The 21,979-nt window shown below is 39.8% G+C and overlaps 1 protein-coding gene across 2 annotated transcripts; it reads right to left on the bottom strand.

Annotated features, from left to right (window-relative positions):
• Nucleotides 1-250: 250 nt before the first annotated feature.
• On the bottom strand, nt 251-21,114 carry RADX (RPA1 related single stranded DNA binding protein, X-linked). Of its 2 annotated transcripts, XM_089536351.1 has the most exons (15): nt 20,441-21,114; nt 18,563-18,705; nt 17,608-17,800; nt 15,137-15,245; nt 14,714-14,805; nt 14,508-14,630; nt 13,550-13,657; nt 12,128-12,295; nt 11,294-11,454; nt 9,989-10,173; nt 8,771-8,839; nt 4,071-4,141; nt 2,815-3,111; nt 2,469-2,645; nt 251-1,543 (listed from the first exon to the last, which is right to left on the bottom strand). In XM_089536351.1, the coding sequence occupies exons 1-15, from the start codon at nt 21,063-21,065 to the stop codon at nt 1,398-1,400; spliced, it is 2,667 nt and encodes an 888-aa protein (XP_089392477.1). In that variant the 5' UTR covers nt 21,066-21,114; the 3' UTR covers nt 251-1,397. The 2 variants fall into 2 exon arrangements, with proteins under 2 accessions (XP_089392477.1, XP_089392478.1); XM_089536352.1 differs by lacking the exon at nt 2,469-2,645.
• Nucleotides 21,115-21,979: the final 865 nt, after the last annotated feature.

A 21,979-nucleotide genomic window follows, 5' to 3' on the forward strand; every position in this document is an offset into this window, starting at 1 on the left:
TGGAGAAATTCTTCATGTCTGCATACAATACAAAGATAAGTGCACAGGAATCTTTGGCGGTAGGTTTGTTGTATCATGTGTATTCAGAGGGAAGATTGCTCAAGAAATGGTGGGAGGAATGGGTCTCTCCCAGCTGACTGCCTTGCAATGTAAATCTTTTGCTTCTACTACATGAGATATTGGTTTAACAAAGCAGTAAACTCCTCCTTGTGCATGCTCCCAAAGAAACAAAGAACTTAAAACCCTTGTTTCATTTTACCTATGTAAAAGTGAGTCACTGATGTATTTTTATTTTTTAAAAAGATACACAAAAACACAGTTTCAAATACCACATTTTCTGCAGTTTTGAATATTTACATTTTGAAAAGCCTAAGTATCAATAAGTTATTGATGCGACAGTGCAATGCAAGACACAGAAAGTCTTGAACACAACTCTAGAATGCACACATTCTTTTCAATGCTACCAACAGAAACATACCATGTGCACTACAGACACAAGTGCACACCCACAGACACACACCCATTTTTTCCTTCATTTGTACTACACATCAGCTGTATCATCCCCTCTCCTGAAAGCATATCTCAGGATTTCCCATGGCTGAGCTAAACCACTAGTTCTGCATCAATGGCAGTTTCACTTCATTTCCATTTCTACAACAACTCAAATGATCATTTATCATTTGAATGATGTTTTGCTCAGAGCTCACCAGCTTTGGGGACAGAGAAACTTTATAAAAAAGAGCTGACACTGTAATTATTCTCACATTTGGTACAGCAAACATAAGAGCTGGAAGGAAAAAGGGCACCCTTCCAAGCACAGTGTCATGTTAGCTTCTAAAAGAAAGTGCAGGTAGTCATTTTCAGAAACCAGGAGTTTGCATTTTACATTCAGAAATCCTAGACAATTTCCTTGTCCCTCCCACAACTCTGTGATTGTCAATGAGAGACATTGATACGACAACCTAATTTTGGCAGATCTTTCTGAGAGGCCTCATTTGGCTTCAGTGATACTTGGAAGACAAAAAAAATCACTCCAAGTAGATCACTATTGATTAAGATGAAAGTTGGGGAACATCACAAAGTTTAAATGCCTTCCAATTAAATTGTCAGTAGTTGAAAGCCAAGTTCTTCTTCCACCCATGCACAGATTTACCACGAACATAGAGCAGTATCTGAGTCCTTTGTAGAGCCTAAAATGCACAGAAGGATGTCAGGATGTAACACGTGGTAATGTGGCTTCTGTAGAAAAGCATCCTTTTGGGTACGAAGGATCACAAACTTTCTTTTACAATGTTAAGTATTCACGGTTTCCTGGAGAAGTGGTAAGAAAAATATGCTCTGATGCACATTAATTCTTCTTCATAGTTTAATAGTACAGATATCTGTCCCTTAATGAGCTATGTTTGGTGTGCTATGTCAGCGTCTGTTATTTTGTAGACTTTGTTAAGAAAGACTTCAACTTTATTTTCACCTAAAGAACAGATATCCAGGATACAGATGACATGTTGTTTCTCCAGATCAGCAGCTGCTTTTACAACTTCATCTAGAGTGCAAAAACAGACAGTGAAATTAGTATGTTTTGCTATATGTCCAGAAAAAGCATTACCTCTTCTAATGGGACTTATAAAAGAAAAGATGGCCCTGGACAGACGGGCCTATAGGGCACAGTCGTCATGTGCTAGCAAAGGACTGCTAAGTGTGAGGCAGGAGAACAATGTGGGGGTGGAACCTGTAGCCTGGACATACTGCTCTTCCTTTCCTTTCACATATCTTTGCCTATCCTGGTCTGCAACAGGAGATAACCCAATACAGGATATCTCCTTTGCTGCATGCAGAGAACTGTCCTCCAGTTTCATAAAAATCTAAGATGACAAAGTGATTTGCACAAAAAACAAGGTGTCCATCTCTTTTCAGTTTTGCATTTCTAGTGATTGACAATTCCTTTTATACTCCGTTAGAGAAGATGGCACTAATAAGCAAGAAATCATAATTCAGAATCATCTACTAGTCTGTAGGTCAAATATTCAAACCCTGTTCACTTTGCAGACACAATTATACAGGCAAACATCTGCAGGGAAATATGGTCAATTAAGCATGTGAGCATCTTTCTGCAATTATTTACAGTTGCTAAATAACAAATGGAAGGAAGGAAAAGAAAGAAAAACACCTGAAAGAGTCACTGTTTGCTCACAGTGTTGCTACTTTCTCAGGGAGGATATATATTAATTCATTTGGACATGTATGAATTTAAAATGGTGCAGTGCTGAAAAGTGTAACAGGCAGTAATGAGGGTAGAAGAACTGGCCTAAAATAAAATGGTTCTGGAGGCAACTCTATATTAAAGTTTCTGTGAAGGAGCCTACTGGACGGTAAACATTTGTTTACAACTACAGCTGCTTACTGTGGAACAGATAATAACTGTCATATGAAAATAACCTATGCCATCACCACCATCAAGAAATTCCTACCTGAAAGTGAAACTATCTCAGAGTGCCCTTCTTTGTTAACTGTCTCCTGTGGACATGAAGTATCACTTGGGTGAGACACTGGATAACTGGGTGCACCTTCAGTTCGAAATAAATGGGAATCTTCAGGACAACATACAGGCAGGAAAGCAACATCTATAGCTATGTCACGATTTATGCCTGTATAAAAGAAAGTTGCCTTTTGTTACTAGATCAATTAACTATTTTGTTGTCTTCATCAAATCTTTTACACAAAGGCAGCTTAAAGTCAAGAACAGGAAAATTGTTCATCTGCTAGACACCTTTAGCCACAACCCTCTGAAAGTCTTGGGAGGTGGTAGTTGCTTACCAAGAATAGCCACTTCATAGTATTCAGGAGGACAGGCACTTTCAAAGTTAGCCATTTTCCCATTTGTTACACACTCTTTTGGTTTCCATCTGGCTGCCTGAAGATTGTATTGTTGCATAAGGAATTCTTTGTGTGTGTAATTAAATTTACAAGGAAAGCTTTCTGGGAAAACGCTGCTGTAGTTTAAATGTTGTGTTAAGTTGTCTTTTACTGCTGCCCAGAGAGCACTTTCCCAGGAATTATGGCACATCCTCTCTGCTTGAACTCTCACAGACACATCAGCTATTTCTTTGTTATCTGCCAATATGAAGATAGAATATGCGCTGTTAATATCCCATTATTGCGCAGCTCAGTCTTGCTGTTAGTTTTGAATATATATCTTCCATATATATCTATGACTCCTAGAAACTCCATTTTGCCTAAGTTAAGCAGAGCAAAACATTGTTAAACAGGCTATCAAGCCAGAAACACACTGACCATTATCCTTTAGTACTGTATGTAGAATAGAAGGAATTCCTGACATCTGCCCCCTGTGAATGGAACTTCTGGAAACATATTTCCATCCATCTAAGCCACACCTATTCAACTGATCCACGTGAGATACAGCTCCACTAAAAGCACTACTGTCACTGCTAAACATATCGATTATGCACAATAAAACCCTTCTTACACAACCAATACCATTGTTCTCATAACTTCTGGCAAGAAACATTTGGTCCAAATAGTATCCTAGATATTCTTTTGGTCTTAGTTTGGAAACATCCCTTTTTCTTGCAGCCAATTACTCTGATTCCTACTCTAAGCCAAGTAATAAACTGCATTCGTTTATTCTAAGGTCTGATTCATTATCTTCTTGTTCATTTATTGACCTGAGTGCCCCATTCTTGCTATAGTTCACTGTTACTTTTGGCTAAAGATAAATATGCAATCAGCTGTTTGAAGCCTCCTTGCTACTTATAATTATGAGTTACAGCCTTTCACATAATGCATGACGCATACACACCACAGGAACAACTGCAGCTAAAAGTCAAAATTTAACCGCGGTGGGCAATGTTTATGACCACTGCTCCTACTTTAGCATTAGGTTAGCAACATGCAAACCCACACTTAATCGAGAATTTTGCAAAGAAAGCAACATACAATTTTAATATGGAATATGAGCAGGGTATATTAACTTTGCTTTGCTTTCTACTCTGTACCTAAGATGATGGTGACACTTCTTTTAGGGTTCAGCTTTTAAGAAACAATGTACTTACTTTTAGAGGACTGTATTGCTTCCTTCACGTCTTGGCTTTTGTTCTTTGAAAGTAGGTTTTGTTCATGCAACCTTTTAAAAAAACCCAGGAATGATCACAGAATTATTTAGTCATGCTTTCAATATTCACAAACCTTATTATGTAGACATCTTAGGTGTTTTTCTCCTTAATATTAAGAGTCAAAATAAGAAAAAAAATCAACTTGATATAATTTGTTTTTCTTTACTTTAAAGGAGCTGCGCTGGAGTCTGTATGCTACTTATCTCTTTGGAGCACTGGCTCAAACATGTCATGTTTAACTCCTGTTTACACCATTTCCCTGTTCCACTCCCATCCCCCTGCAAATTGTTGTTAGCCCGCTTAAGGAAAAATACAGGATGTCCAAAGAGCCACTTGTAGCTTCTCGAGACAAGACAATTTTGATTAAGAACACTGCACAGAGAGAAAAATTCTGCCTCTCTCCAAGTTTCTTCCGCTTCCAGTTTAACACATCCAACATTCTGAAGTAAAAATGAGAAAGCTTAACATTTAATCCTACCATTTCCTCTTTCTAATATTCATAGAACTGCTGTTAGCACTACTAGGGAGCAACGACAAGACTGGCAGCTTTAAAGCAGTTTGGTGGTGTTAGAGTGGGAACTTTCAAAATACAACATACATAAACTGAAGTGAAGAAAAAGATATTTGGGCGAGTGATTTCTAATCATGTCATGTTGTTTTTCTTTTGGCCCTCTGCAAATCACTGTATGTGAAAAAAAGCAAGTACTCAACTCATCAGTTACTACAAACCAAGGACTGTGTTTGCCAGAATCAATACTTATGAGCAACACAACCATTCCCATTAAGAATGGCCTTTTTGCTTCTCTGCTAGAAGCTTGTTTGAAGTGCAATGCCTGGCAACAGCACAAACCAGTGTAAGAAACCATTCAAGATTTTTATCCCAATGCTAGACAAAGCTCCAGAGTGTGCTGTTATATACAATACTAGCACAAGTAGAAAATAGCAAGGACAACTCAAATACTGTACACTCATCATTTCAGAGCCTCAAGTGGCAAAACACAATGTTTCAAATTCCTAGGCATTTTGATCTTTCAGGGTAAGACAGATCAGTAAACCAAATAGGACATAATTGTGAACCGTGAATATATAGCTTAAACCCATAAACATGTATTTTTCTACTGTCAGAAAATATAAGTGGAATTTTTCTAGCCTAGATATGTATTGGACTACAGTACATGCTGATTTTAAATCTACACAGCAAATGGCACCGAACTATAGAAACTCTTTACCAATAGTACAATCACCCATGGACAGTATGTTGTTAAACAGGTACTGTTTCCATGTCTTTTAAGATGCTTAGGCAAGACCTAATGCAGTATATATTGAACCAACGTTAAAGAAAACAAAACATTATAGATTATTAGGTCTAAATACAGTTGGCCCTCAGTATCTGCAGACTTGCTGTCTGTGGACCTAAGTATCCACGGATGGCAAGACCCTATTGTTCCCAATGGGTGCATGTGGCTGTGCTACCATTAGAGACAGTCCCCGTTTCCTGTGGCGGTGCTTGCACATTGCCTGTGCTGCCATTAAGTTCTGTTGTCTCCAATGGCAGCACGGCTGTGCGCACATGTCGGCATCGAACAATGGGGGCCCTAATGGTGGCACAGCTGCATGTACGTGCTGCAATTGGGAAAAACACAGGCTTGAGCATCTGCAGATTTTAGTATCCAGGGTGTGTGTGTTCTAGAACAGACCAAGATGATCAAAGGTCTGCCAACCAAGCCTTAAGAAGAATGAATGAGGGAGCTAGATATATTTAGCCTGGAGTAAAGACTGAAAGGTTACATGACCACTATACAGTCGTCCCTCCTAGTCTGCGGACTTCCCATTTGCGGTCCTGAATTTCCGTGGACGGGAAGTAGGAGGAGCAAAATGGTGTGTGCAATGAAGATTGGATATTTGTGTTTTTTTCCATTAGTGTGGTGATCTGGAACAGAAAACGAATTGGAAGTGGGCTTTTCACAGTGGACTGAGAATTAAGAAGATCTTCTTTATTGTAAGAGCTGTTCAACAATGGAATGGTCTGCCTCAGAGTGCACATTCCATCTTTGGAGGTCTTTAAACAGAAGTCAGAAGGACACCTTTCAAGAGTGCTTGAGGTATGTGTTGCTGCATGGCAAGAGGTTGGATTAGAAGGACCTTGTGGCCCCCTACAAAATTAAGACTATGATAAGACAAGGTCTGCTGAACAGAACATGAGGACTACAGAATGTCCTTCTGTGAGCAACTTGTTGTGCTATCTTTTAGCATTTTAAACAAATGGTCAAGAAATTTATACTTCATCAAACTTTAAGACTTTAACACTGCCCATAGCTGTTACCAATGGTTCATTTAATTTTAAGTTGCCTTGGGGGATCTTCTAGCCAAAAGACACAAAATAAATAAATGACAAATGAATTAATGCTATTATTTATCTTCCTTTACAATTGAAATATACTCAACATTCTCATAAGAGTATAACAATGGAATGGCCGAGTACTATGTCTTACTCAACACAAGCTTAATATATGAACGTTTAAGAGAAAGTCTAGAAAATTACATTATTCCAGCATTAGACATGAGTCAAGCTCAGCAGCAGAAAAATATGCATTATGGACTAGTTCAATTACTCATTTGATATAGTCCCTTAAGGTAATTTTTGCACATGTTACTGAAGCGTGTTAATTATTTGCATCCAATCTGTACTATTTGTATCAAATTTTCAAACAGCACCATCAAAATTATGTATTAATAGGAACAACTGTAATTAAGAACTGTGTGTTTGCAAAAGTAATTCTTACCCACTAACTTCCAGCCTTTTTATTTACAGAAAAATATGAAAATAAACCTTGAAACGCTTAGGTCTAACTAAAAAGGAGGAAAGCTCCAAAGTAATTTGCCTTTTTAATGCATACTAACTTCCTTCCAGGAATTACTAATAAGAAGGAAACGTGATGGCCTTCTGCCGGCAGGTGAAGACCTACCTGTTCACACAGGCATTTAAAGAATTGCTATAAAGACAGGCTTGGATGTTGGACCAGTTTAAAAATTCTTTTTAATGTAGGTTTTTTTAAAAAATGTTTTTAATTGTACTGTTTTTTTAATGCTGTGAAGCCGCTCTGAGTCCTAGTCCTGGGAAAAGAGCGGGATACAAACAAACAAAATGCACTTGAACAGTTAACAATATGCTATCCCTGTTTGTAGAGATAGAACTATGAATAAAGAAAAACCCAAATTATCCTAGGTTTTATAATGCACTCAAATGCAACCTATCAGTAGTTTCTTGCTTGAAGCATTTCAAAAGATAGACTGGCAGAAGTCTGAATTGCTGAGGTCAAATTCAGTCATATGGCAAAGTTATTCTATCAGTGCTTCTAGCTTCATGATAAGAAATGCAGTGCAGCATGTCTATTTTTGCTGTTTTATTAAGTGAAGCTGCATATGTTAAAACAGCACTGAAATTCAGTAATGAAACCAATTATTTTGGCTAAACATTTTCTATCTCCATGGAACAGCTGGGTAAACAGTATGTTAAATGACATATCATATCAAGATGAATTACTCTTCACATTATTTAATCCATTATCACTTTAGTGGTGTTTAGAGCTTCCAATATATTTAAGGAGCAGTCAGACTCATGGAGTTTGTCCAGATGGAAGCATGATACTATCCCTCTTCCCAATCTTTGTCTCACTCCAATTTCCTGTATTAGAGTTATTAAGTAATAAAATTAATTTGCATCACTGGACCCATGACATCCAGATGCCCACTTAGAACATGGCTCCGAGAGATGCATACAGAAACAATACTGACAAAGGAAGAACTGTCATTGTCACAAAAAAGTTGAACCATATCTTGGAAGTTGACAGACAAATTTTTGATACCACATTTTATGCAATGATTGTTGGTCTGTTTCGGGGCACAATTCAAAGTGCTCATTATAATCTGGAAGCCTCAAATAGCTTAGGACCAGGCTATCTGATAGGCTCTGTCTCCCTGTAAGAGCCTGGGAAAAGAGCAGGATACAAATAAATATAATATAATATAATATAATATAATATAATAAATAGGCCCTACAATCTGCAAGAGAAGCCCTTCTCTTAGTTCCACTACCTTCGCAGACACAACGAGTGGGGACACAAAATAGGGCCTTGAGAACTTTGTAATTGACATTGCAAATAGTCTTGAACAAAGATCTTCAAATGAAGATTAGAACATTAAAACTGCTGAACATCAGGAATTTCAACTCTACTTCCTATGGGTTGAACTGGGATAGCATATATGTATACAGAAATGCAACCCCAAAACATGTGTTAATTAGCATATACTAAGAACTGCTTTGTGTATGACCACTATTAATAACCTATGTTGTAGGTTATCCTTTCAAAACAAAGGCATAACATAAATTTTCACATCGTGAACAGGATTTATGTCTAAAGGAAGGAGATGCCTTTGATTTTAAGAAAATACATTTTAAGCTGCTAAAGAGCAGGAGGGAGCACTAAAAGTCATTTACCCAGAGAACACAAACAACTCCTCAGCTCTTCTTTAGAGCCCATTTCGAAGACCATCTCCTGTAGTCTGGCACTTATCATTGAGAAAAAGAACAAAAGAACACACTCACAAGACTGAAAAGCTATTCAGAATTAGCCACTTACATTATTTTCTTGTTTGCTGATCTTGTGAAGTAAGAAGACTGAGGAGTTTCAGGAGAAGGGTCTCTTGTCCTGAGAAAGAGTAGTAAACCCATATAACTGTTATTTAGTAGGCAGTGTGGATTTTCTAATAAAAACCTGATTATCTATTATGGACTCAGATTGGATTACTATATTGTTTTCTTAATGGAAACTAATAAAAAAATACTTTAACTGCAGAATTGCAGCAAGTGATGGTAGCGCATTAGGTCAAGCGCTAGATCTGCATTAAGTTCACGGGAGGAAACCTGATCACTGACAGGATGAGAACTCAAGCCCCTATCCTAGAAGCTCTTATCCACGACAGAGGCTCTTAAAAATAAACTTTGGGTTTTAGAAATTAATGGAATAAATCTGAATAATCTTGCCCTGTCTAACAACTTTGATAATTTTGTTTGCATCAAAATAATTACAGGAGGGGGAAAAACACATTATCAGGCTACTACAGCAAATGGATAAGGTAAAAAGGCCTTTAATACAAATGTACCATATTACAGGTTGAGTCTCTCTTATCTGGAATTCCAAAATGCCATATATTTCAAAATCCAAACCGTTTTTCATGGGTGGCTGAAATAGTGATACTTTTGCTTTCTGATGGTTCAGTGTACACAATTGATTCATTCAAAAACTTATTAAAAACAGCATGAATAAAATTATTTTCAGGTTATGTCTATAAGGTATATATGAAACATAAATAAATGTCATGTTTAGATTTGGGTCCCATCTCCAAAATATCCCATTCTGTATATGCAAGTATTCCAAAATCTGAAACCTGAAACATTTTTGGTCCCAAGCATTTCAGAAAAGGGAGACTCAGCCTGCAGCAGTTTTATGGACTACACTTATTAAAAAGTCACAATTTAACAATTAATCAGCAATTTAAAAGGCCTCACTGGTACTGCAATCTTGATGCTTCGAAACCTTTCTGACCCAGTTTGGCTGCTTCATTTTAGCAATGTCAATATCAAACACCTATCCAATATGCACACAAATACAGTTTTCATCACCAATGAAAAGGACAGCCCACAGGTTCTTGGGAATATGCAAGTCAGAACTTTCATATGACTCATTTCATGTGTGCCTAACCTTGCTTTGAGAGGAGTCAGCATGATCAGGATCATAACCTAAAATGCTAATAAAATTAGAAAATCAGAGGGAAACGATAGTGTATATTCCACTTACTCCACAGCTGCAATCTTTCTCTTTGCTCGACCTTTTCTGGTTTCTATGTGTTGCTGCTCCACAGATGGTGATCTCCGCATAGAGGTTGCTTCTTCAGTTTGCGGATACCTTTTACTTCCTTCCTTAACATGATCATTATGCTCATTGTCTGTCACAAAGGTCTGTAAAGATGATCTTCTGGTGATCTGCAGGAATTGAATAATGACTGATTTTCTGTCTCATTTAAAAACAAATCAATACAATGCTTGCCAGGCCATTATTTTGCACGAATTAAAGAAAAACATAGCAGGAAAAGATAAGCAAAATGATTAAGGGATTGCAGCAACTCCCTTATGAGGAAAGGTTATCATGTTCTGTGCTGTTTAGCTTTGAAAAATGTAAATGAGAAAAAAGATGGCAGAGGTGCATGAAATCAGCATGGTACATAGACTGTATATAATGAGATTCCCGCCACCTCTTTCAGAATACCAGGCATCAGTTGAAGGTAATAAAGGTGGAAAATTCAGGATATATTAAAGGAATTGTTTTTCACACACCACACAGTTAAACTGTAAAATTTACTACCTCAAGGTAGTGTCATGGCTGCTAAAAAGAGAGGAGAGAAATGTATGGGGTCATAAAGGGCTATTAGTCAGGAGAGCTGTACATCACACCTCCAGTAATATGGCAGCATGCTTTTTTATATAATTACTGGGAACATGAAATGTAGGGTTGAAGTTACACTCATGTCCTGCTGGTGGGCTTCCCATAGGAATCTGATTAGCCACTTAGTGAACAAATATTGGACTATATCAGTAGGCAAAGGGATTTTGTAGCAGCTTTGAGACTAATTGGGAAAAATAGTTGTAACTAGTCTACTTCCCCAAATGCATATTGGACCAGGTAGGATTGTATGCTAATCCAACGTGGATTTTCTTATGGTCTAGACTCACTGCAATACCACAACCAGAAGGATGCATTTGTAGGAAATTCACATTCTCTCAACTATAATCTAAACTTTTGTACTCTCTTAAAACAGCCCGTCACACACTTTTAGTTTTACAATTCATTTTCAAGGTCTTATTCACGTAGTGTAAAAAGTTCTAAATATATCAGGCCAAACACTTTTTAAAAACACCAGTAACTGAGAAGTCACTAAAACTTTATAAACCCACGCCATGACTTTCAAACTCTTTACTTGCTCTCAAGATAAGAAAAACAAATTGTAAATCAAGAGACAATACTGAATTCAAATGCAAAATATCTCATCTGTAATTATGATCATAGTATCCTAAGTACTATACTATTAATTCTCAAGCACCATACCTGCATTGGTTCCACTTCTGAGGCATCTTGAGATGTATTGCTACAGCTGACATATCTTATAGCACTAATTATCCCCTGAAAAGCAACGCGCTTATGCTCCCTGTAGTGCAGGCTTTCAATCTTCTTCTCCATTTCCCGGATGGTTGTCAAAACTGATTCAACTGCAAAGAGTAATCCCCTGAAACTTAGTTTTAAAGAAACAATACCACCAAAGAAAGTATGAATATGGGATTAATAAGATTGTTATGGCAAAGAACTTAACACTGAGGTATTATTTTTAAATTGGCACACATAACAACATCTGAAGAATTTTTATTTGCAAAAGAATTGAGAATGGTAAGCTTTCAAATAGTTTCAAAGAGACTGCAAACAGAAAGGAGTCCACAGATATTTCCATGAAAACATTAATCAGTGAAGTTAATCCTTTCAGGTCAACTGTGACTCCTCTGTGCTGCTGCTTATATATAAATAGAATGCAAAACCATTCTCTGTCCTTACACTGACACTCGATTCTTTCCTAGATCAAACTGTTTACTGTCACTTTAACTGAAGTCAGAATTAAAGCCACAATCCAGTTTTTGGAAAAGCAATAGGTCTTCTGACAACCCCTCTGGCCCCTAAAACATTAACTGCATAAATTGGCCACAGGATTGTGAGGTGGGTTGAGTAGAATCAAAGCTTTGCAGCAACATCTGAATCATGGCTTAGGACAAGTTCAGAGAGACTATAGGTAAAGACCTGAACTTTGTGAAGCTACTTGGAAAAATCTATTTTGATATTAAGACTATCAGAAAATGAGAAATATGACTGAGAATACACACCAAAACATAATACCTTTAAGATTTTTACAATACTTCCAAAAAGCGTCTGGGACTGGTGGGAAAGGGTAATATCCACCCATGGCCATTCTTTCCATATGAGAAGCTTCCTTTTGTGTCTTAATCCACTGGATAAAGTTTTTCACTTTGGTATCTTTTGTATATGGCTGACCTTTGTGCCATCCTGTTATGAAAAACAAAAAAAGGCTGTATACCAAAAGTATAATAAACAACTCAAAAATTGAAAGCAGTAAAAAGTAATTGTGCCACTTTAGTTTACAGTATAACACTGAAGAGTGTCCAAAAACATTTATCCATTCTCATTACCAGGTGGTTCTCCAAAAACATCATGGACTTTATAAATTAATATTAGAAATGCTGATGTTGGGGTAGCTTCAGGAGGGAAGTCAAGGAAGAGAAAAAGTTGCAGAGATTAATTGCTTCTACACAGATTCTATGGCCCTGGCCTAATCTCCAAGACTGATGCTACCAGTAAGGAACTCTATATTATTAAGGTATATATAACACGAGAACCTGTGCAGATTGGATCATGTCAGGGTTGTGATGGTACATCAAGTAACCAACAAATTTAAAGAATCATATCTGGATACAACACAAGAAGTAATATTCTGACTGCATTAACAGGGTGCCTGGCAACATACTGTTGACATTAAAGAGCAACCCATGAGGCAGAGAAATGAACACTGGAAACAATGCAACCATTTGTTCCTATCTTGTCTAATACAATTTAATAAGCGTCTGTATTCAGAGAGAAGCTAAAGATTATGCTACCCTGAGATAACAGCTACTAGTTCCAGTCCTAAGCACCATTGCAAAAGAGGGAAACAAGCAGGACATTGGCTAGGGACTACGGCGGGTTACAGACTGCCCGTTTGGGGCGGCCTGCACCCGGCCCCTTTCCCCGCTGTATCGGGGCCTCAGCTGCCAGACCGGCAGCCTCCGAGGCCCCGATCCGCTGCTTTGCAGGCTGCAGGGAAGTGGCAAAAGGCCGCTTCCCTGCAGCCTGGAAAGGGGTGTCCTTGGGGCTTCAAGCCCCAAAGACACCCCAACGGCAGCGGGGACTCCCAGAAAGGGGCTGCTCGGCCCCTTTCTGATTTGCGTCGCTGGTGCAGCCTTCACACGGCTGCACCAGCAACGCAAACCAGGAAGGAGCTCCGTTTCAGAGCTCCTTCCTGCTCCGCGGAAAGGGTGCATTAAGCCTCATTTGGAGGCGGCGCGTTCGTGATGCCATTTTGTGCGCGCAGAGTGCGTACTAGGGTTAGGGGGGTGCGGAAGCACTGCCCCTTCCTAACCCTAGTACGTGCTCTGCGCGTACTTTAATGGCGGTCTGTAACCCGCCTACATGAACAAATGAAAGTGGTTGCTACAATTTTCATGGGGTTAGTTATGAAGCTATACTTTTAAATTAGTTACTTACCTGTAATAAACATCTGACTTTCATTAGAAGTTGTCAGGTAAATTGGACAGGACTTATTCTCAGCTGTATCTCGTATCACCCGCATCTGTGTACATACCAAATATGTCACTGGAGATAGAACGGAGGCTGCATTATTCTTTGCTAACTAATTTCTATGTCAGTTTATTTTAAACATAGATGCTATTTGTTATTTATGTAAGTTTATGAATAAAGGTTTCCATTGGCTCACATCATCTAAACATTTCTAAATGACAAGTTTTAAACAAAAGCTATCAGTGACAGAAAAAAACCCTATTTTACTACTGTAAATCAGTAATAGTAATAATAATAATAATAATAATGTGGACTTTCCAAAATTCCAAGAGCAACTTAAAAAAACAACCCTAAAATTATTCCCAAAACTTCTTTGGAGTATTTATTTTGTCTTCATGAAAACTGTGTGACTTAGCAACTAGTTCTCACAAACAGCAGATGAAGAGCTGTGTTGGCTCTATATCGCTTCAGACTGCAGGTGAAGAACCCTCCAACAAGGGTCCTCACGTGCAATTTGAATTCCCATAAAAACCAGACACAGTTTTACTCTCTCATATGTTCCTGAAGGGTGCTAGTTAGTATGCCATCAAATACCAGCTTCAAATGATATTTGCCCCTCAAATACTGATAGCTGCTTCCAATATTTATTAACATAGAGAGCTGCATTATATATGGTGTTCTTTCCCAACTAGAAAATGCAATTAAAAGGAAACAAACTTGTGTATACTGTCAAAGGCACAACTATCTATAGTGCTATGGCTGTCTATATTTTTAAACTATGGGGGAATAGAACAAATAAACCCCTGAGTTCAGAAGGAGTTGAACTTGTATCAATTATTACTGTGATGCCTGAAATTTAAAGTAGGCCTTAAAATAAAAATAACACTGGCAGTAAATAAATAACTGGTGGTAAATAAATAAATACTTGGGTGGATTTGTTCAAATATCTCTGGTTGAGATGTAGCAAACAATTCCAGTATGAAAGGCTGCTCTGAAGTCCCATCAATAACATGCACCCATCGATAAATCCAAAAATCTTCTCCATGTTCTGCAAAGACAGGAGAAATACTGATGAATACTTATGAATACATACTTTTGAACTGACTGATAAATGTAAGTTTTTGAAATTACCCCTTTTTCTTGTACGTTCAGTCCTTCCTACATATTGTACAAGTCCGATAATGTCACAGAAGTGATTGTTTGGTAAGTTATCTAATTCTGATCTAGAACAGACAGAAAAATCAGGCATCATATTTACAGCAAAATGCACTGAAATACTCAAAGCAAATCTTTTGATAAAAAACCACAAACCACAGCCTCACTAGAGGAATCTGACCTTTTCAACCTTCACAAATGTATTCACAATAGCCAAAGTACCGATGGCCCCTGACAGCTTACTCCTGAATTACACAATTATTATTTTTTTTGACCATAACCATCTCTCATCCAGCCATATACAAGAGCTATGATTTTAATGATTTCAAACATGATTTTAATCCTGTATATGATTATGAAAAATTATAGGAAAAAGGAACACACACACACAAGTCTAACCTTGTTATAAACTGATATTTAACTTCAGGCAACTTCCACTCTGCTTTAACTTTATGTTCAGGAATGATGTTGATCTTAGTTGGAGGGTCTCGAACATTCAAAGTGATTTCTAGAAAAGAATTAACTCTGTGAACAACCATATTTTGCTTAGATATTGGCTACATTAGTAATATAGTCCAGCTATTGCTCTATATACAATACGTATGTCTTTATCATGCATTTATTTAGCCCACACTCAGTTCTTTGGCACAGATTATAAACCACACAAATACATACATGTACCATAAAAACATCCCTGCCTATTCTGGTACTTCTCTCTCAAACTATTTTGATACCTGAAACCATTTGCATTGCTCCCTCTGTGATCACCAAATCATAAGAAATTATATTACAGGGAAGAATGCTGTTTCCTCAGTAACAGAAATCATTCACTACTCTGCAGACTGAATAGCTATGGTTCACTGAAGACATAAACATGCTAGAAAGGTATTTTCTGAAACAGAGGATTCCCCCCCCCCCCATTTCCTTCCATATGTTATGAAACTGCCCACCCTCCAGCAATAGTTACATAAATATTTATGGGCTTCTGGGTAAAAGCTGAGTGCGTTTAGTTATATCAAGCTGGAAGGAGTTACGATGGGCTCTCAGGAAGCCAATATCTATGTCAGAATCGAGATGACATGATAGTAGACTCAGCTGAAGCACCTAATGCATAAACTCACTTCCATATTCAGAGAGATAATGTACCAAGACAGATAACATATTTCACTCACAACGCTCCTTGGGAAACAAGTGAGCAAATCAATATTCCTCCAGTTAAGCAAGGCGCATTATCTGACACAATGTTGGTCATGCTACTTCCTCCTCTTAGGGAGGACTTAAAGTTTATTGACTTTTCTGAAACGAGAACCATTATTGGTTAAATTTTAAAAGTTCAAGTCTGAAATTTCCACTTCTTAATGGGCACCTATCATTAACGTCACCTTCCTCCATATTACTTTTCACCACTCCATTATTAAGTGATCCCTATCAGCACTCACATAATGTAGAAGATTGGTTTTATTAACCTATTGAGAATATGTATGTTAAAAATTCCCCAGGTGACATGTGTGAATCCACTATATCACAGAGACAAATAGAATCACTGCCAACTTCACTTAAAACTATCCAGTTCTCATTTAGGAGTGGCTATTGGTTGCTACTGCTGAAAAACTAGTACTTCTATAAAAGAAAAAATGCAAGACTAGGGGAAATCAGGAACAGTTGATTTTAAGCATGTTTCTGGATTCTCGGACGAAAAGCTCTTTTCACTACATTATGGTGCTTATTGTTAAGTATTTCTTACAGTAATACTTTCATTGTACTGCCCAAAACGGTAAACAAGTCTAGTCTTCATACCTCAGATATAGATTTCAGAGTGCCTTAAAACAGGCTTCATGAAGATCAGCTACAACTAGCTGCAAACCTTCCTTGCCAGTTCACATAGTGCTTTGCAGAACCGTTAGATCCTTTGACCGTTCCACATTTTTTGTGTTACAGTCTGAAAGTGAAATGGTTTTCACTGGCATTGTAACCACTTACTGTACACAAAACACTCAACACTGTGAAGAAGCCAAATATTTTCTTCCTGTGGCACAAAAGTAAACAAAACAAACTGTAACTTGCTGGTTGCCTGTCTTCACAATTCAGTACTTCATAGAGGCATGTCTTGCAGCTGTAAATCTTATTACATCTTCAACAGCTTCATTGGTGCAGCAACTTTTAAGCCTTGTCACAGATTACTGACCTGAGTTCTTGCCTTCGACTAAACCTTTTTAAGACATTTGGAATCTTGTTTTTAAACCACTCCTATGTTATTTTGGCTATGAGTTTAGGGTCACAGTCCTGATGGGAGGTGAATGTTTGCCCTAGTCCAGGTTCACTGTAGACTGAGTTTCGCTCTAGATTTTCTTGTATTTGGCTCCATTCATCTTGTCAATTTGGACCTGTTTCCCAGTCCCTGCCAAGGAAAAGCATTTCCACAAGATGCTGCCACTGCCACGTATCACTGCTGAGATAGTATTCTCAAGACAGCACTTGACTTTCTGCCCCATGTACTATTTTGTTCAAGACTGAAATGTTTCAAATTTTGTTTAATCTTTTTCTACATGTACTCCCACATGCCTTAAATATGAAAAAGATTTGGGTTTGTTTCAGTACTTCCTTCTTGTCACTCTTCCATAAAGCTCATCTTTGTGGAGTGTCCACAGTTGCCCTGTGTTTCTCACATCTTTTCTGTGAATCTCTTCAGAGGCACCATTGGCAAGCAGCAAGTACGAACAATGTCAATTAAATCCAATTGCAGTTGTAACAGAGCAAGATGTGGAAAAGTCAAAGGGCGTACATGTGACTATATCTGCATGGAACTTTAAGCAGATGTATTTCCCAACTACAGCATTACAGAATTGCAATTCGTATTTCAGATACTCAACCAATTGAAGAGAATCTCTGCATGTGCAAATCTCCGGGAGCTGGATGTGTTCTAAAAGGGTAACTTGTTTTAACAGCATATTGTTCAAGGAGCAGCACTGTACCAATCTTCATACTGTTATACCACTCAGGGCATAAAGCGTTCCACAGCACCATCGACATCATACCAGAATGATCAGCCACTTCAAAATAGGCCTAAAAATTAAGAACATGTGCCAAGTGTTTAGCAACACTGGGAAAGAGCAAGTTGATTTGTTCTTTTAATGTCCAAAGCAGAACTGTCCTTTTCAAACAACGTATTCCTCCCTCCATTTAACAGAAACTGTATGCAAGATAAAACACAGAAACAAAAGTTACACTTATTTTGCTTAGCTGGGAGTTTATTGAAGGAACCATTCAAGGAGACCTGGTGGCACAGTGGTTAAATGCCAGTCGTAGGTTGGTAAAACAAGTACCCAGCTTGTTGGAGGCAATTGGCTTACAGATTGTAAACTGCTTAGTGGTACAGAAATGTAAATGCTTTTGCTATTCAGTACAGATTATGATTTAGGCCTATGTGTAACAAATCACATTCAACGTACAACGGTAAAATTTAGATCCCTTCATCCTGCATCTTGAGGGAGAGAGAGGCAGGCTAGCTCCACCAGGCCTTCCTGGAAGAAGATTAACCATCCATTAAGAAGTCAAGCCCTCCCTCCAGTTCATCTGCCTTGGTCCAGGCCTTGGAGGTAGAGGGGACCTGCTGGACCTCATCCCCTTCCCCACCACCTTTACCTTCTCCTTTTGTGTCGTGTCTTTTTAGATTGTAAGCCTGAGGGCAGGGAAGCGTCTAATTAAAAGGACTGTATGTAGAGTGCTGTGTAAATTTACAGCACTTTATAAATAAAGGTTAATAATAATAATAATAATAATAATAATAATATTAAAATCTCTATAACAGAATTATAGACACCGTACCTGATATGGTATATCAAATTTTGTTTCAGGTTTCCCATAATACCGTAACCTTGATTTATGCATAATTCTAACCAGCAAAGGCCGGAAATTAAGTTTAGTCCTCCAGCTCAGCTCCAGATGTAAGAGAGAAGTTAACTTGGATTCTAGGAAAAGAGAAAAGTATATCATTTAAAAGGATGGTTTTGGAGGCTTCCTAGATGTGGTGTCGCAAATAAAGTAGTTTCAAATAAGACAGTGGCTCTCACAGCGGTGGGATGGGACCCCTGGGAGGGGGCACAAGAGTTGTTTATGGGGGGCACGAGAATTGGGGGCCCTGATCCTGACTTGTCCCAAACGTTTTTATGTGTAAAATTTACACATGCATTGGGTTAAATATTGAATTTACTTAAATAAAACTGTTCTAATTTGGACAACATTATTACTTTGTAACATGTTAAAGTATGAATATACATGAATGTATGCATGAAAATATGTACACTAAATAAACAAAAAAAGACTACATTTGTGGGGGGGGGGGGATCTGCATGTATAGTAGATGTAATGCGGGTTCTGAGGATAAAACGCCCAAGTAACACTGCAGTAAGAATTGGTTACAAAACCTGCCCCAAGTTTTGTAAGCAACCCTAACTATGTATACAGCTGCACTGATGCTGAGTCAAAAAGCACAGATCCCTGGTAAAAACACAACAGGTGCTAAAGCCAACATTGGTCCAAAACACACTGCAGAAATAATCTGGCTTGAGACTGCTTTAACTGCCTTGGATCAATGCTTGGGAATTCTGGGAAATGTAGTTTTGTGAGACACTTAGCCTTCTCTGTCAGGGAGCTTTGGTGCCAGAATAAAGTATAATTCCTACAATACATATACAGTATATATGTGCGTGTGTATGTATATATACATATACATATATACCTATATCTATGGCCTGTTACAGACTGCCAAAATAAAGCTGCTTCAGGTCTCTTTGGAGGTATGCTGTTTAAATGATGCATGCAACCTAAGAATCCGGAAGCTGCACCAAAGCTGCACTCCAGTGCTTAGGAATGGAGTGTGGCTTTGGCGCGACCTCCAGACTCTTAGGACCCATGCATCATTTAAACAGCATACCTCAAAAGAGACCCAAAGCAGCTTTATTTTGGCAGTCTGTAACAGGCCAATGTATTCATACATAGAAGCCCTGGTAGCACAGCGGTTAAATGCCTGCACTGCAGCCACTCACTCAAAACCATAAGGTTGCGAGTTCAAGACCAGCAAAAGGGCTCAAGCTGGACTCAGGCTTACATCCTTCCCAGGATGTGGCTAAAATGAGTCCCCAGATTGTTGGGGGCAATTAGCTTACACCTTGTAAACTGCTTAGACACGGCTAGTTCAGTGGGAAGCGGTATACAAGTGAAGATGCTTGTTTTGTTTTCATGGTCCTTAGTCACATTCAATGAGTGTTTCTGGATTTTAGTTTGTTATATCATATATTACAAACCAAAAACACTCATGGAGTGTGACTAAGGACCATGAATACACACACACACACAAACATATATATATATATATGTGTGTGTGTGTATGTGTATATATATATATATATAGGTATATGTCTTGTATATGTATCCTATATTCCAAAATAAAACCCAAAAACACTAATTGAGTTAAGGACGATGAACACACACAGACACACATCTATCTATCTCTATGTCTTGTATATGCATGTATGTATATGTATCCAATGTCCATATTCCAGAACCAAAGCCACTCATGGAGCATGACTGAGTGTGTGACTAAGGCGCAAGTCAGGCCCCAAAGGGAGGGAGGGCCCTTCGAGCCTCCCTCTGGAGCAAAGGCTGCCATGGAGGGCCTGTCCGGGAAAAGGAGGCCTGCCTCACCGTCGACCGAGGCCCCCGGGCCCGGCTCCTTCTGGGCCCAGATCTCCCCGCAGGGCTGCTCGTTGTCCCAGAGGGGCAGGTAGTGGCCCTTGGCGGCCCTGAGGGGCCCGGGGGGCTTGTGGCTGTACTCCTGCTGCCTGCCTCCGGGGCCCAGAGGAGGAAGGGGCCCTTGGAAGCCTCCGGGGAGCAGCTGGAGCCCCTCGAGGCAGAGGAAGCCGTAGCGCATCTTCCTCTCGTGGTAGAGATAGCAGCAGCGCGTGACGCGGAGGCGGGCGCCGCAGCGGAGGGCGTTGCTGTGGACCAAGGGGTTGAGCTCGGGGGAGAGGTGGCAGCGCTCGGCGAAGGCCCCGTCCCACAGCGTCACGTCGTAGCAGTACCAGGGCCGAGGGGCCCCCGGAGGCCTCCGCCAGGAGCAGAGGCCGGGCGGAGGGAGCTCGGCGGCGTAGCGCTCCAGGGCCAACACGATGACGGCCTCCAGCCGGGCCTCGCCGATGGACAGCCGGAACGAAGGGCTACCAAACACCGCCGAAAACGTCCGCGGGATCCAGGAGCCTCCTTCCCGGCTGGGCGCCGTTCCCTCAGCGGCTTCCCTCAGCAGCCCCGAGGCCTCCTCCCCCGCCGCCATTTCCCCCCTCAGACTTCAAATTCCCCCCTCAGCCTTCTGGCCGCCATTGCCCAGGCGACGGGGAGGGGCAAAAAAACACACCTTATTTTTGCGAACCAGCCAATCAGAGTGAAGGGGCGGGGCGAAGCTAGGCGGACCGCGAATCCTTTCGAAAGGAGGGTGGGAGGAGCGTCGGAGGCTGGCCAATGAGAGCGGAGAGGAAGAGACAGAGAGGCGTGACTGAGGAAGGGACTGCTTTCTGGGTGTTTTGGACTTCAACTCCCACAATCCCTCGCGTTGACACTGGGTGGGGCTGATGGGAGTTGTAGGCAAGGCACAACTCTCAAAGTAGCCTATTCATGTCAGGTCCTAATCGCTAAGCAGGACAAGGCACCCCCAAAGCGCAGGGCACTACAAGCTAAAAACACTCTGCCATAGCCCTTTGGAGCATCATGCTGAAGAAGGTTGCAAATAAGAGTTGGAGTGAGAACACAACCTTGTTTCACACCATTAGTTATTAGAAAGTGCTTCGAGAGAGCGTTGCCATATCTGACTTGACCTTGCTGGCCTTCATGCAGCTGGATAATCATTTGGAGGAATTTGGGGGGGCATCCTAGTCGTTCCAGGATCTGCCACAGACCTTTTCTACTCACAGTGTTGAAGGTTTTCATGAGGTCGACAAATGTTACATAGAGTCATAGAACCATAGAGTTGGAAGAGACCCCAAGGGCCATTGAGTCCAACCCCATTCTGCCATGCAGGAAATCCAAATCAAAGCATCCCCAGCAGATGTCCATCTAGCCTCTGCTTAAAGACCTCCAAGGAGGGAGACTCCACTACACTCCGGGGGAGTTTGTTCCACTGTTGAACAGCCCTTACTCTCAGGAAGTTCCTCCGAATGTTGAGCTGGAATCTCTTTTCCTGCAGCTTGCATC

Source organism: Sceloporus occidentalis, unplaced genomic scaffold (genome assembly GCF_023333645.1).
Source record: "Sceloporus occidentalis isolate IW3139 unplaced genomic scaffold, rSceOcc1.0.p SCAF_8, whole genome shotgun sequence".
Lineage (NCBI taxonomy): Eukaryota > Metazoa > Chordata > Lepidosauria > Squamata > Phrynosomatidae > Sceloporus > Sceloporus occidentalis.

Excerpts from the sequence above, each read along its gene's own strand:
- RADX (XM_089536351.1), bottom strand. The coding sequence starts at position 21,065 with ATGGCGGCGGGGGAGGAGGCCTCGGGGCTGCTGAGGGAAGCCGCTGAG. Across the intron at positions 18,706-20,440 it reads CCCGGGGGCCTCGGTCGACG|AATCCAAGTTAACTTCTCTC; the intron begins GTGAGGCAGGCC and ends CTCTTTTCCTAG. Across the intron at positions 4,142-8,770 it reads TCAGCAAACAAGAAAATAAT|GTTGCATGAACAAAACCTAC; the intron begins GTAAGTGGCTAA and ends TTTTTTTAAAAG.